This window comes from Staurois parvus, unplaced genomic scaffold, assembly GCF_062004578.1.
Source record: "Staurois parvus isolate SC_StPar_1 unplaced genomic scaffold, SC_StPar_1.0 ptg000423l, whole genome shotgun sequence".
NCBI lineage: Eukaryota > Metazoa > Chordata > Amphibia > Anura > Ranidae > Staurois > Staurois parvus.
The window spans coordinates 4937577-4953571 of NW_028318219.1; the positions used below are offsets into that span (position 1 = coordinate 4937577).

Sequence of the window (15995 nt, forward strand, 5' to 3'; positions counted from 1 at the left end):
TATATACAGGGACCCCCAGATCCCCTCCTATACACAGGGACCCCCAGATCCCCTCCTCTCCTATATACAGGGACCCCCAGATCCCCTCCTATACACAGGGACCCCAGATCCCCTCCTATACACAGGGACCCCCAGATCTCCTCCTATACACAGGGACCCCCAGATCCCCTTCTCTATAGTTATCCCCCCTCCTGTCTCCCGTGTCTCCGCAGTGCTCGCCCCCGTGTCCTGTGCCCGCGCCGTGCTCGGTTCTCCCGGTACCGCCTCCCTGCCCGGTGATGTATTCCGGAGCCGCAGCTGTCAGTGTCCCCGGGTCCGGTGTCCGGCGATGAACCGTCTTCTCTGCTGATCCCCCGATCTCCCCCTCCCACCTCTACTACCATCTGGGACCGGGACCGGCCCGGTACTGCGGTGTGTGACCCCCCCTTCCCCGGTCCTTCTCATCCTCCGCCGGTCCCGGTGATGGGGCCCCCAGCGGGCCCCGGGCTGTTGCTGTTTCTCCTTGGATACCTGCGGATCTGTGCGGCCAAATATGTGCGGGGCAACCTGAGCACCAAAGAGGTGAGAGAGGGGCCACACTGACAGACAGGGGCCACACAGAGACAGGGACCACACTGACAGGGGCCACACTGACAGACAGGGACCACACTGACAGACAGGGGCCACACTGAGAGACAGAGACCACACTGACAGACAGGGGCCACACTGGGAGAGTGAGACAGGGGCCACACTGGGAGAGAGAGAGACGGGCTACACTAGGAGAGATACAGGGGCCACACTGGGAGAGAGAGACAGGGGCCACACTGGGAGAGAGAGCGATACAGGCACCACACTGAGAAACAGGGGCCACAGGAGAGAGAGAGAGAGAGACAGGGACCACACTGAGAAACAGGGGCTACACTGGGAGAGAGCGAGACAGGGGCCGCACTGGGAGAGAGACAGGGGCCACACTGGGAGAGAGTGAGACAGGGGCCGCACTGGGAGAGACAGGGGCCACACTGAGAGACAGGCTACACTGGGAGAGAGCGAGACAGGGGCCGCACTGGGAGAGAGCGAGACAGGGGCCGCACTGGGAGAGAGCGAGACAGGGGCCACACTGGGAGAGAGCGAGACAGGGGCCACACTGAGAAATGGGCCACACTGAGAGACAGAGAGAGACAGGGACCACATTGAGGCCATACTGAGAGAGAGACTGGGGGCACATTGAGAGAGAGACAGGGGCCACACTGAGAGAGAGAGATATGGGCCACACTTTGAGACAGGAGCCACACTGAGAAACGGGCTACGGTGGCCACACAGAGAGAGAAAGGGGCCAAACTGAGAGACAGGGCCACACTAAGAGACCGGGCCACAGACGAGCCACAATGGCCACACTGAGAGAGACGGGCCACACAGAGAAAGTCTTGGGCCACACTGAGAGAGAGCGCAGGGCCACACTGAGAGAGAGGACCACAGGGGACACACTGAGACAGGGGCCACACAGAGAGACACAGACAGGGGCACAGAAAGATGGGGGCACAGGAGCCACACAGAGAGAGATAGGGGCCACATTGAGAGACAGGGGCCACACTGAGAGACAGGCAGTGCCACCGAGAGAGACGTGGGCTACACTGAGAGACAGGGGTCACAGGGGCCACATTGAGAGAGAGACAGGAGCCACACTGAGAGAGAGACAGGGGCCACACTAAGAGACCGGGCCACAGACGAGCCACAATGGCCAAACTGAGAGAGACGGGCCACACAGAGAAAGTCTGGGGCCACACTGAGAGAGAGCGCAGGGCCACACTGAGAGAGAGGACCACAGGGGCCACACTGAGACAGGGGCCACACAGAGAGACACAGACAGGGGCACAGAAAGACGGGGGCACAGGAGCCACACAGAGAGAGATAGGGGCCACATTGAGAGACAGGGGCCACACTGAGAGACAGGCAGTGCCACCAAGAGAGACGTGGGCTACACTGAGAGACAGGTGTCACAGGAGCCACATTGAGAGAGAGACAGGAGCCACACTGAGAGAGAGACAGGGGCCACACTGAGGACCACAAGGGCCACACTGAGACAGGGGCCACACAGAGAGACACAGACAGGGGCACAGAAAGACGGGGCCACAGGAGCCACACAGAGAGAAATAGGGGCCACACTGAGAGACAGGCAGTGTCACAGGAGCCACAGACAGAGAGAGAGAGACGGGAGCCACACTGAGAGACAGGGGTCACAGGGGCCACGCTGAGAGAAAGGGCTCACAGGGGCCACACAGAGAGAGACAGGGGCCACACAGAGAGAGAGGGGCCACACTGAGAGACGAGGCCACTGAGAGAGAGTCAGACAGGGACCACAGAGAGAGGGGGAGATGGGGCCACAGCATCCACAGAGAGAGAGACAGGGGCCACACTGAGAGAGAGACAGGGGCCACGCTGAGAGACAGTGGTCACAGGGGCCACAGGGGTCACACTGAGAGAGATGGGTCACAATGAGAGAGAGATGGGGGCCAGGGGCCGCAGTGAAAGAGATGGGGGCCAGTGTGCAGAGTTCTGTCTTTATAGACATTGTATATGGGGGGACACTATAAATATAATACACCATCTATCTGTCCGTCCGTCCGTCTGTCTATCTATCCATCCCACACACAGACCCCCTGTATAGGACACAATGTATGGGGTTCGGTGTAGCAGACACGTCATGCTGTGATGTTCCTTGTTTTCTATGGGGAGGTATGGAGGATGTTTATACTTCTATATCCATGTTTGTTATGTAAAATGTCTCCAGCGGGATAAATATTTTGGAGAAGTTGTGGGCAGAGTTTTGTGTTCTGTACAACTTGGGAAGATTTGGTGGGGGGGGGGGCGATGCTTGGCACAGATATACAGAATCGGATGTGGCTGGCTGTGCGTTGTTATACTGGGGCGATTCAATATCCATTTTTCCCGCAGACTTCACTTTGTTCCTCTCCAGCATTTGTCAGAAGGGATGGGAAGGGATATATGTGGTGTACAGCTGGCAGTGGCAGTTGCCAGGACTACAATGTAGAGAATAGTGGACTGCTTGTTAGGTGAATGCAGCTGTTGGCTCAGTGAGACATTTATATTGTGGGTTAGGATTTGGAGTTGAATCATTCCAATCTGCATGATGTTTGTTTGGACAGATAGGTGCGTTCTGCACTTGAACCCGAGGACTTCATTCACTCAGCCGGGACCGTAGATGCCATGTGATCTTCAAGCTTCCTAGATTGTAGGGTCATTTCTCACCTCTGTAGACTTGAATCCCGTTTTACGTTTCTGCTCCTCATCAAGATTCCTATTATATACAATGGTGCCCTTTCATTCCTCGAAAAAGTACAAGAGCATCTTTGGGACAGAGTTGTGCATTTTTGTCGCCTATAAATATCATTGGGAGTGTCTGAAAACGCACAATTTCTTGCCTCTCCTCCTGCTAGTAACTAGCTTTCCATTGGCTAAAGCAAAAAACGCTCATGCCAGAAGAAAAAAAAAAAACGCATGTACAAAAAAAACGCCTGTATTAACTTGCACAATCGCTCATGTTCCTGAGACACAAGAGAAATCTTTAGCAGAGGCACGGGGTTCCATTCATTCTTAATGGCACCCCCACACATCTGCAAAACATGTGCAAGCCAAATCACATGCTGCCGCAACACCGTGCGGTTCCGTGTGGCGGAATTTTAAAAGAAGGGCTGGGGACTCCTTTCCCTGCGTTTTTGCGAGTAGTACAGCCCATTGAAATGAATTGGCTGTTCTACGTGCAGAATGCAGCCACACCAGGTGTTAACCAAGCCTAATGCATGCCATACATGGTTCAAATTCCGAATGATTTTTGTACAAAAATCAGACCTAAGAATAATCGGCCGATTTTCGCTCTGTTAGTGGGGCAATGGCATCGGCCGATTTTCCTGGTTCCTTCCCATGCCGTTTATCGGGCATGCTGGAAAATTCATGAAAAACCACCGATTTTTGAAATCATTGGTGGCCCCATCGGATTACAGAACGAATGACGTTTCGATTTTCGGATGAAAAATCGTTCGGAATTCAAACCATGTATGGCCTGCATGTGCCCGATCATACTGGGTGCGATTTGCCATGCCATGCGAGTTTCAAATCACAAGGCAAGTTGCAACCCTGTTGTCCGCATCTAAAGCAACCATATTGGTGCGATTCCAACTTGGTGGGAGCCGCACCGATTTCTAAAGTATTGCATGCGCTACTTCAGGTGCGGCTTGCATAGACATCTGTGTCTTGCGAGCTGCCAATGTCTTGCAAGTCGCACCTCAAGTCGAAATGACATCCGACTTTGAAATCGTGCGACTTCACTGGAAGTCGCACGATTTCAAAGTCAGATCAGTGTGACCTGGGACTAAATGAAATTGTACAATCAGATTGTATAGTGTATGGTCACATTATGGGTTCACCCTAAAGTGGAACACTAGTCTGAAAATTAAGTCAGAGCTCCACCCAAAAGGGGAAGTTCCGCTTTAAGCCTTTGTCCCCTGCTCCCCATTAAGGATTGGCACTTTTGGGGAGCGGGTACCTGAATTCGACAGGTTCTGCCTAGGCAATCAGAAGCGGAAGTTGTCCCCCTACCTTCCCTCCCCGTAGTCTTCTGGGACATGTGACAGATCCCAGAAGACTACGGGGCCATTCACAAAGCGCAGCGCTTCTCGCACATGCGCAGTGGGCACCCGGCTGTGAAGCTGAAAGCTGTCACAGCCGGGTACCCACACTGAAGATGCTGGCACCAGGGAGAGAAGATGGCCAGGGAAACCAGCCATGGTGAGGACACCGCTGGGCCGAGGGACAGGTACTGTAAGTGTCTGTATTTTAAAAGTCAGCAGCTTCAGTTTTTGTAGCCGCTGACTTTTATTCATAACTCCGCTTTAAGATCGCATCAGGCTGGCCCCTTTTGCAGGTATAAGTATGTAAAACATTAAAAACAAGTGCCTATAGTGTTTAAAATCCAGTAATACACAGTCTCACCCTGCTCTGCACATGCTCAGTTGCTCTCTATTTGGGGCACTGTGCCGAAAATGTATTGGCCGATCTGCTGACATTTTAAAGATTTAATGCTGCTCAGGGGCTCTTGGCTTTAGCAAAATGGCAGCCTCCAGCAAGAAGAAACAGGAGCAATGCTGGAGGCAATATACAGCACACACTAATTTTGGTGGCATCATTATTAATGTGGAATGGATGTTTCTTGCTAAAGAACAGCTCCGCGTATCTGTCTCCTTCCCCCCTCTGCTTCCACATTTGGCACCTTTTGGGGCGGGAGGGGGTACCTGGTTCAGCTCCAACAGCAGCCCTCTGGGAACCTCAACAGGTTCCAGAGGACTGTGGGCCATTCAAAAAGTGGTGTGCGCTTCACGCATGCACAGTAGGAAACCAACTGTGAAGCCTCAAGGCTTCACTGCCAGTTCCATTAGTCAAAATGGCGGGTCCAGCAGAATCAGCTTGGATTGAGGACACTGCTAGGTTCCCGGACAGGTAAGTGCCCTAATATTAAAAGTCAGCAGCTACAGTATTAGCTGCTGACTTTTAATTTTTTTTTTTTGTGCTCCGCTTTAACCTCCACATACAGAAAGGTTTCTTCACAGTAAGAGCTGTGGGAATGTAGAATAGACTCCCTCAATAACTAGTTCTAACCAGCAAAGTAGATTGTTTTAACAAAAAGAGCTGGACACATTCATAAATGCTCAAAATATACCCAGATATTCATATTTAAGGGTAGCTGATCCATCAAATATCCGATTGCCTAATGAGGGATCAGGAAGGAATTTTTTTGCCTTCCTCTGGATCAGCTGTCAGTGTAGGATAGTGTATATGGAGGCGTGTTTATGGAAACGTGTATATGGAGGCGTGTTTATGGAGGCGTGTTTATGGAGGCGTGTATATGGAGGCTTGTATATGGAGGAGTGTATATGGAGGAGTGTATATGGAGGCGTGTTTATGGAGGAGTGTATATGGAGGCGTGTGTATGGAGGAGTGTTTATGGGGGCGTGTTTATGGGGGCGTGTTTATGGGGGCGTGTTTATGGAGGCGTGTATATGGAGGCGTGTTTATGGAGGAGTGTATATGGAGGCGTGTTTATGGAGGCGTGTTTATGGAGGAGTGTATATGGAGGAGTGTATATGGAGGCGTGTTTATGGAGGCGTATTTATGGAGGATTGTATATGGAGGAGTGTATATGGAGGCGTGGATATGGAGGAGTGTATATGGAGGAGTGTATATGGAGGCTTGTATATGGAGGCGTGTATATGGAGGCGTGTATATGGAGGCGTGTTTATGGAGGATTGTGTATGGATGAGTGTTCATGGAGGCGTGTTCATGGAGGCGTGTTTATGGAGGCGTGGATATGGAGGAGTGTATATGGAGGAGTGTATATGGAGGCTTGTATATGGAGGCGTGTATATGGAGGCGTGTATATGGAGGCGTGTTTATGGAGGAGTGTTTATGGAGGCGTGTTTATGGAGGAGTGTATATGGAGGAGTGTATATGGAGGCGTGTTTATGGAGGCGTGTTTATGGAGGATTGTATATGGAGGCGTGTATATGGAGGCTTGTATATGGAGGCATGTATATGGAGGCGTGTATATGGTGGCGTGTATATGGAGGCATGTTTATGGAGGATTGTATATGGATGAGTGTTCATGGAGGCGTGTTCATGGAGGCGTGTATATGGAGGAGTGTATATGGAGGCGTGTATATGGGGGATTGTATATGGAGATGTGTATATGGGGGATTGTATATGGAGGCGTCTATATGGAGGCGTGTATATGGAGGCGTGTATATGGAGGCGTGTATATGGAGGAGTGTATATGGAGGCGTGTTTATGGAGGCGTGTTTATGGAGGCGTGTATATGGAGGCGTGTTTATGGAGGCGTGTATATGGAGGCTTGTATATGGAGGAGTGTATATGGAGGAGTGTATATGGAGGCGTGTTTATGGAGGAGTGTATATGGAGGCGTGTTTATGGAGGCGTGTTTATGGAGGCGTGTATATGGAGGCGTGTTTATGGAGGTGTGTATATGGAGGCTTGTATATGGAGGAGTGTATATGGAGGAGTGTATATGGAGGCGTGTATATGGAGGCGTGTTTATGGGGGCGTGTTTATGAAAGAGTGTATATGGAGGTGTGTTTATGGAGGCGTGTATATGGAGGAGTGTATATGGAGGCGTGTTTATGGAGGCGTGTTTATGGGGGCGTGTTTATGGAGGCGTGTATATGGAGGCGTGTTTATGGAGGAGTGTATATGGAGGCGTGTATATGGAGGAGTGTTTATGGAGGTGTGTTTATGGGGGCGTGTTTAAGGAGGCGTGTATATGGAGGCGTGTTTATGGAGGAGTGTATATGCAGGAGTGTATATGGGGGCGTGTTTATGGAGGCGTGGATATGGAGGAGTGTATATGGAGGAGTGTATATGGAGGCGTGTATATGGAGGCGTGTTTATGGAGGATTGTATATGGATGAGTGTTCATGGAGGCGTGTTCATGGAGGCGTGTATATGGAGGAGTGTATATGGAGGCGTGTATATGGGGGAGTGTATATGGGGGAGTGTATATGGAGGCGTGTATATGGGGGAGTGTATGAGGAGACGTGTATATGGGGGATTGTATATGGAGGCGTGTATATGGAGGCGTGTATATGGAGGAGTGTATATGGGGGAGTGTATATGGGGGAGTGTATATGGAGGCGTGTATATGGGGGAGTGTATATGGAGGCGTGTATAGGGAGGCGTGTATATGGAGGCGTGTTTATGGAGGCGTGTATATGGAGGCGTGTTTATGGAGGCGTGTTTATGGAGGCTTGTATATGGAGGAGTGTATATGGAGGAGTGTATATGGAGGCGTGTTTATGGAGGAGTGTATATGGAGGCGTGTTTATGGAGGCGTGTTTATGGAGGCGTGTATATGGAGGCTTGTATATGGAGGAGTGTATATGGAGGAGTGTATATGGAGGCGTGTTTATGGAGGAGTGTGTATGGAGGCGTGTGTATGGAGGCGTGTTTATGGAGGAGTGTATATGGAGGCGTGTATATGGAGGAGTGTATATGGAGGCGTGTTTATGGGGGCGTGTTTATGGGGGCGTGTTTATGGAGGCGTGTTTATGGAGGAGTGTATATGGAGGCGTGTTTATGGAGGCGTGTATATGGAGGAGTGTTTATGGAGGCGTGTTTATGGGGGCGTGTTTATGGAGGAGTGTTTATGGAGGCGTGTTTATGGAGGAGTGTATATGGAGGCGTGTTTATGGAGGCGTGTTTATGGAGGATTGTATATGGAGGCGTGTATATGGAGGCGTGTTTATGGAGGCGTGTATATGGAGGAGTGTATATGGAGGAGTGTATATGGAGGCGTGTATATGGAGGCGTGTATATGGAGGCGTGTTTATGGAGGATTGTATATGGATGAGTGTTCATGGAGGCGTGTTCATGGAGGCGTGTATATGGAGGAGTGTTTATGGAGGCGTGTTTATGGGGGCGTGTTTATGGAGGCGTGTATATGGAGGCGTGTTTATGGAGGAGTGTTTATGGAGGCGTGTTTATGGAGGAGTGTATATGGAGGAGTGTATATGGAGGCGTGTTTATGGAGGCGTGTTTATGGAGGATTGTATATGGAGGCGTGTATATGGAGGCGTGTTTATGGAGGCATGGATATGGAGGAGTGTATATGGAGGCTTGTATATGGAGGCATGTATATGGAGGCGTGTATATGGTGGCGTGTATATGGAGGCATGTTTATGGAGGATTGTATATGGATGAGTGTTCATGGAGGCGTGTTCATGGAGGCGTGTATATGGAGGCGTGTATATGGAGGCGTGTATATGGGGGATTGTATATGGAGATGTGTATATGGGGGATTGTATATGGAGGCGTGTTTATGGAGGCATGGATATGGAGGAGTGTATATGGAGGAATGTATATGGAGGCTTGTATATGGAGGCATGTACATGGAGGCGTGTATATGGTGGCGTGTATATGGAGGCATGTTTATGGAGGATTGTATATGGATGAGTGTTCATGGAGGCGTGTTCATGGAGGCGTGTATATGGAGGAGTGTATATGGAGGCGTGTATATGGGGGATTGTATATGGAGACGTGTATATGGGGGATTGTATATGGAGGCGTGTATATGGAGGCGTGTATATGGGGGAGTGTATATGGAGGCGTGTATATGGAGGCGTGTATATGGAGGAGTGTATATGGAGGCGTGTTTATGGAGGCGTGTTTATGGAGGCGTGTATATGGAGGCGTGTATATGGAGGCTTGTATATGGAGGAGTGTATATGGAGGAGTGTATATGGAGGCGTGTTTATGGAGGAGTGTGTATGGAGGCGTGTGTATGGAGGCGTGTTTATGGAGGAGTGTATATGGAGGAGTGTATATGGAGGCGTGTCTATGGAGGCGTGTATATGGAGGCTTGTATATGGAGGAGTGTATATGGAGGAGTGTATATGGAGGCGTGTTTATGGAGGAGTGTATATGGAGGCGTGTGTATGGAGGCGTGTTTATGGAGGAGTGTATATGGAGGCGTGTTTATGGAGGAGTGTATATGGAGGCGTGTGTATGGAGGCGTGTTTATGGAGGAGTGTATATGGAGGCGTGTATATGGAGGAGTGTATATGGAGGCGTGTTTATGGGGGCGTGTTTATGAAAGAGTGTATATGGAGGTGTGTTTATGGAGGCGTGTATATGGAGGAGTGTATATGGAGGCGTGTTTATGGAGGCGTGTATATGGAGGCGTGTTTATGGAGGCGTGTATATGGAGCCGTGTTTATGGAGGAGTGTATATGGAGGCGTGTTTATGGAGGCGTGTATATGGAGGAGTGTTTATGGGGGCGTGTTTATGGAGGCGTGTTTATGGAGGAGTGTTTATGGAGGCGTGTTTATGGAGGAGTGTATATGGAGGAGTGTATATGGAGGCGTGGATATGGAGGAGTGTATATGGAGGAGTGTATATGGAGGCGTGTATATGGAGGCGTGTTTATGGAGGATTGTATATGGATGAGTGTTCATAGAGGCGTGTTCATGGAGGCGTGTATATGGAGGAGTGTATATGGAGGCGTGTATATGGGGGATTGTATGAGGAGACGTGTATATGGAGGCGTGTATATGGAGGAGTGTATATGGGGGAGTGTATATGGAGGCGTGTATATGGGGGATTGTATGAGGAGACGTGTATATGGAGGCGTGTATATGGAGGAGTGTATATGGAGGAGTGTATATGGGGGCGTGTATATGGGGGAGTGTATATGGGGGAGTGTATATGGAGGAGTGTTCATGGAGGCATGTATATGGAGGCGTGTATATGGAGGAGTGTATATGGAGGCGTGTATATGGAGGCGTGTATATGGGGGAGTGTATATGGAGGCGTGTATATGGAGGCGTGTATATGGAGGCGTGTATATGGAGGAGTGTATATGGGGGCGTGTATATGGGGCAGTGTATATGGGGGAGTGTATATGGAGGCGTGTATATGGAGGCGTGTATATGGGGGAGTGTATATGGAGGCGTGTATATGGAGGCGTGTATATGGAGGAGTGTATATGGGGGCGTGTATATGGGGGAGTGTATATGGGGGAGTGTATATGGAGGCGTGTATATGGGGGAGTGTATATGGGGGCGTGTATATAGGGGAGTGTATATGGAGGCGTGTATATGGAGGAGTGTATATGGAGGCGTGTATATGGAGGAGTGTATATGGAGGCGTGTATATGGAGGCGTGTATATGGAGGCGTGTATATGGGGCAGTGTATATGGGGGAGTGTATATGGAGGCGTGTATATGGAGGCGTGTATATGGAGGCGTGTACATGGGGGAGTGTACATGGGGGAGTGTACATGGGGGAGTGTACATGGAGGAGTGTATATGGAGGCGTGTATATGGAGGCGTGTATATGGAGGCGTGTATATGGAGGAGTGTATATGGAGGCGTGTATATGGAGGCGTGTATATGGAGGCGTGTATATGGAGGCGTGTATATGGAGGCGTGTATATGGGGGAGTGTATATGGGGGAGTGTATATGGAGGCGTGTATATGGGGGAGTGTATATGGAGGCGTGTATATGGAGGCGTGTATATGGGGGAGTGTATATGAGGGAGTGTATATGGAGACGTGTATATGGGGGAGTGTATATGGAGGCGTGTATATGGAGGCGTGTATATGGAGGCGTGTATATGGAGGCGTGTATATGGAGGCGTGTATATGGGGGAGTGTATATGGAGGAGTGTATATGGGGGAGTGTATATGGAGGCGTGTATATGGGGGAGTGTATATGGAGGAGTGTATATGGGGGAGTGTATTTGGGGGAGTGTATATGGAGGCGTGTATATGGGGGAGTGTATATGGGGGAGTGTATATGGGGGAGTGTATATGGGGGAGTGTATATGCAGGTTTTCTATGTTTCTTTTTTTTTTCTATTGATTGAACTCGTTGAACTTGTGTCGCTTTCCTACCTGACCAACTGTGTAATATAGCAATGTCTCCACATTTTTAATGGGATACAATATAAAAACAATCCTCAGTTATAACTAACCATTTATGAAATTATTAATTTAGCTACCATAAGTGCACATATCTGTTTTTATATACAATATATTGCCAAAAGTATTGAGACACCCCTCCAAATCATGTGATTCAAGTGTTCCAATCACCTCCATGGCCACAGGTGTATAAAATCATCACCTAGGCATGCAGACTGCTTCTACAAACATTTGTGAAAGAATGGGTCGCTCTCAGGAGCTCAGTGACTCCAAGCGTGGTACCGTGATAGGTTGTCACCTGTGCAATAAGTCCATCCGTGACATTTCCTGGCTACTAAATATTCCACGCTCAACTGTTAGTTGTATTATAACAAAGTGGAAGCAACTGGGAACAACAGCAACTCAGCCACCAAGTGGTAGACCACGTAAAATGACAGAGCGAGGTCAGCACATGCTGAAGCGCACAGTGCGCAGAAGTCGCCAAATGTCTGCAGAGTCAATAGCTAAATACCTCCAAACTTGGTGTGGCCTTCATATTAGTACAACAACAGTGTGTAGAGGGCTTCATGGAATGGGTTTCCATGGCCGAGCAGCTGCATCCAAGCCTTACATCACCAAGTGCAAAGCAGTGGTGTAAAGCACGCCACCACTGGACTCTAGAGCAGTGGAGACGTTTTCTCTGGAGTGACCAATCACGCTTCTCTATCTGGCAATCCGATGGATGTGTCTGGGTTTGCCGATTGCCAGGAGAACTGTACTTGCCTGACCATCATTCCAAGTGTAAAGTTTGGTGGAGGGGGGATTATGGTGTGGGGTTGTTTTTCAGGGGTTGGGCTTGGCCCCATAGTTCCAGTGAAGGAAACTCTTAAGGCGTCGGCATACCAGGACATTTTGGACAATTTCATGCTCCCAACTTTGTGGGAAGAGTTTGGGGATGGCCCCTTCCTGTTCCAACATGACTGCACACCAGTGCACAAAGCAAGGTCCATAAAGACATGGATGAGCCAGTTTGGGGTGGAGGAACTTGACTGGCCTGCAGAGTCATGACCTCAACCCCATAGAACACATTTGGGATGAATTAGAGTGGAGACTGCCAGCCAGGTCTTCTCCGACATCAGTGCCTGACCTCACAAATATCCTTCTGAAAGAATGGTCAAACCTTCCCATAGACACCCTCCTAAACCTTGTGGACGGCCTTCCCAGAAGAGTTGAAGCTGTTATAGCTGCAAAGGGCGGGGCCAACTCAATATTGAACCCTACGGACTAAGACTGGGGGGCCATTAACGTTAATGTGTGTGGAAAGGCCGGCCGACCGATACTTTTGACACTATAGTCTATGTAGGAATGTAGCCACCCTCTATTGCTTGCTCCTGATATGGACTATGGAATACGGGATTTGTGCTGTCCACAGGGCAGTGAACATGACGCAATGTGTGCTTCTTGTTCCATACAAAAAGTGAAGTGAAGAGGAAAAGGAACGTTTCTGTGGCTTACAGGGTACATTCCCAACAAAACTCTGATTTGGCCACATCTTTATCATGCCATCCAGTTCTGGTCACCAATCCTCAGGAAGGATGTGTTTGAACTGGAGAGAATCCGGGGAAGGGCAACAAAAGCTAATAAGGGGGCTGGAGAACCTCAGTTATGAGGAACCATTACAGATATCCCTGGAGAGGCTTAAGAAGACACATGGCCACACACAATGAAGTTGAATGGGAAGCCGTTCAATCTCAAGCTGCAAAGGGGGTTCTTTACTGTTAAGCAGGCCATACATGGGTCAAATTCGGAACTATTTTTCGATCGAAAATCGTAAACATCGTTCATTCTGTAATCCAATGGTGCCACCAATGATTTCTAAAGTCAATCGTTTTTCACAAATTTTACAGCATGCCTGATAAACGAAATGGGGAGGAACCACTAAAATCGGCCAGTGCCATTGCCCCACTAACAGAGCGAAAATCGTCCGATTATTCTTAGGTCCGATTTTCGAACGAAAAATCGTTCGAAAATCTACCCATGTATGGTCGGCCTTAGAGTGGAAAGGATGTGGAGCTCCCTTTCACAGTTGGTGGTGTCAGCTAGGGGTGTAGATAAGTTAGAAAAAATAATTTAGATGTGTTTCTTAGTGAGCGCAATGTACAGGGGAATGGGAAAAAAGTAGTCACACACATCCGAAGGGTCAGCCGTTATATGGGGTTTTTTGGGGTTTTTTTTGCTTTTTTTTAATCTTTCTGGTATACTGAGTGGTGCTGAGTGGCAGTCGAGCTCATAGTACGTGGAGCATGGTGTTTAGTTATGATTTTAATAGTACATGTTAACCACTCGCCCTTCGGAGGATTTACCCCCCTTCCTGACCAAGTCATTTTTTGCGATACGGCGCTGCTTTAATTCAACTGACAATTGCACGGGCATGCAACACTGCACCCAAATGAAATTTATGTCCTTTTTTTTTTTACACAAATAGAGCTTTCTTTCGGTGGTATTTGATCACCTCAGAAGTTTTTATTTGTTGCGCTATAAACAAAAAAAGACCGACCATTTGGTTAAAATAACAATATTTTTTACTTTTTGCTATAAAACATATCCAGTAAAAAAAAATTTAAAAGTCAAATTTCTTCATAAATTTAGGCCAAAATATATTCTGCTCCATGTCTTTGTTAAAAAAAAAATCCTAATACGTGTAAATTAATTGGTTTACGTGAAAGTTATAGCGTCTACAAACGGCGGTATAGACACTTGAATTTTATTTTTTTTATACTAGTAATGGTGGCGATCCGCGACTTATAGCGGGACTGCGGCGGGCATTCTGACACTGGGGGGGAACTGACTAACTGCCACTGACATCCCAATGACACGAATACAGTGATCAGTGCTAATAAAAAGCACTGACACTGCACTAATGACACTGGGCAGGAAGGAGTTAACATCTGGGGCGATCAAAGGGTTAACTGTGTGCTGTGTGTCTTTTACATCGTGTGCTGTGTGCTGTTTTACTAGGAAAACATACTGCCGTGTATTTCTCTGCTGTGCAGAGAAATACACAGCAGCATGTCCTTGCTGGCAGATGAGAGACCTGTGTTGTTTACACACAGGTTTCTCCCCTTTCAGTGATAATCGGTAATCGCCGGGTGCCGGTCGAGAATCTCCGGCCGGGACCTGGTAATTGACATCCGTGTGGGTAGGACGGTGCACATCCCCTACCCGGAAATGCAGATCATGTATATATATATATATGTGACTTTGCGCAGCCCTGCTGCCCTGTAGCAGTATTTCTGCTATATGACGGGGGGGGGGCAAGTGGTTATATGTACTATTCTATCTATTGGAGGGGCAGGTTGCTGTGCCCTAACCTTTGATAGGAGCGATGCGGTTATCTTTGTCTCTTCTTTTGCATTGTGATCAAGGGCGGACTGACAACTCATGGGGCCTCCGGGCAATAGGGGATCATGGGGCCCCTGTGCCCTTGCCCAAACTCAAAAAAGCCTATGAAAAAGGTACCAGGGGCATCTCATGGGGCACCCTACTGACCCTGGGCCCTCGGGCAGTGCATGAGTTTCCAAATGGTCAGTCCACCCCTGATTGCGATGATGTCATGTGATGGTTGGTGGGATCCTTTGCTGCATTGGGTAGTAGAACCGGGATCAGTATCGCAACCATGGAACATTCACCTTGACAGCAAGTGAGAAAGGACAACTTCTGTTTCTCCATCCTCTTAGTTTCAGTTTATGAAGTCGGCCCACCCACGTATGTCTATGTGTGTATTTATGACGCCCAGAGAAGCAATAATCTTTATGTATTAGCACCATTTCCAGAGATAGTACCACGCTGGGACTCTGCTCTAAAATGTGTGTAGATGCCAGTTGTCCTTGACTTCAAGGACAGTTTGATTTGTCCCTGGAAATTTCTGTCTTGTAAATATTCTTGTTTTTTTTTTATGCAGTCCAACCATAAAAGAGCATCTCTCCTTTTCTTTGTGTTATAGATATATTTTATCACTTACAAAAATATATAGAAAAGATGGAACGAGTCCAGAGACGGGTAACCAAAATGTTGAAAGGTCCGGGGGATAAAACATATCAAGAGTGACTTCAGGAACTTAACACAGTGGTGGACTGACAACTCATGGGGCCCCCGGGCAATAGGGGATCATGGGGCCCCTGTGTCCTTGTCCACACTCAAACCACACCCAAAAAAGCCTATAAAAGTACCAGGGGCATCTCATGGGGCCCCCTACTGACCCCGGGCCCTCGGGCAGTGCTCGAATGGTCAGTCCGCCCCTGACTTAACATGTACAGTTTGGAGGAAAGAAGGGAAAGGGGAGACATGATGGGGCAGCACAGTGGCTAAATGGTTAGCATTTCCACCTGGCAGTACTAGGGTCGTTGGTTCGAATCCCAACCACGGTACCACCTTCATGGAGTTTTCGTGTTCTCCCTGTGCCTGCGTGGGTTTCCTCTGGGTTCTCGGGTTTTCTCCCACACTCCAAAGACATACTGGTAGGTTAATTGGCTCCTG

General features: G+C 48.8%; 1 protein-coding gene across 2 annotated transcripts in view; it reads left to right on the forward strand.

Moving 5' to 3' along the window:
• The first annotated feature begins 223 nt into the window (after positions 1–223).
• TMEM145 (transmembrane protein 145) overlaps positions 224–15995 on the forward strand; it is a 212750-nt gene continuing 196978 nt past the window's right edge. For both annotated transcript variants that reach the window (XR_016314191.1, XM_089687374.1), the window contains exon 1: positions 224–561. Coding sequence is in view for 1 of the 2 variants with exons in the window: in XM_089687374.1 (XP_089543500.1) it covers positions 463–561 (99 nt within the window). In the remaining variant the exon portion in view is untranslated. The remainder of the gene's footprint in view (positions 562–15995) is intronic.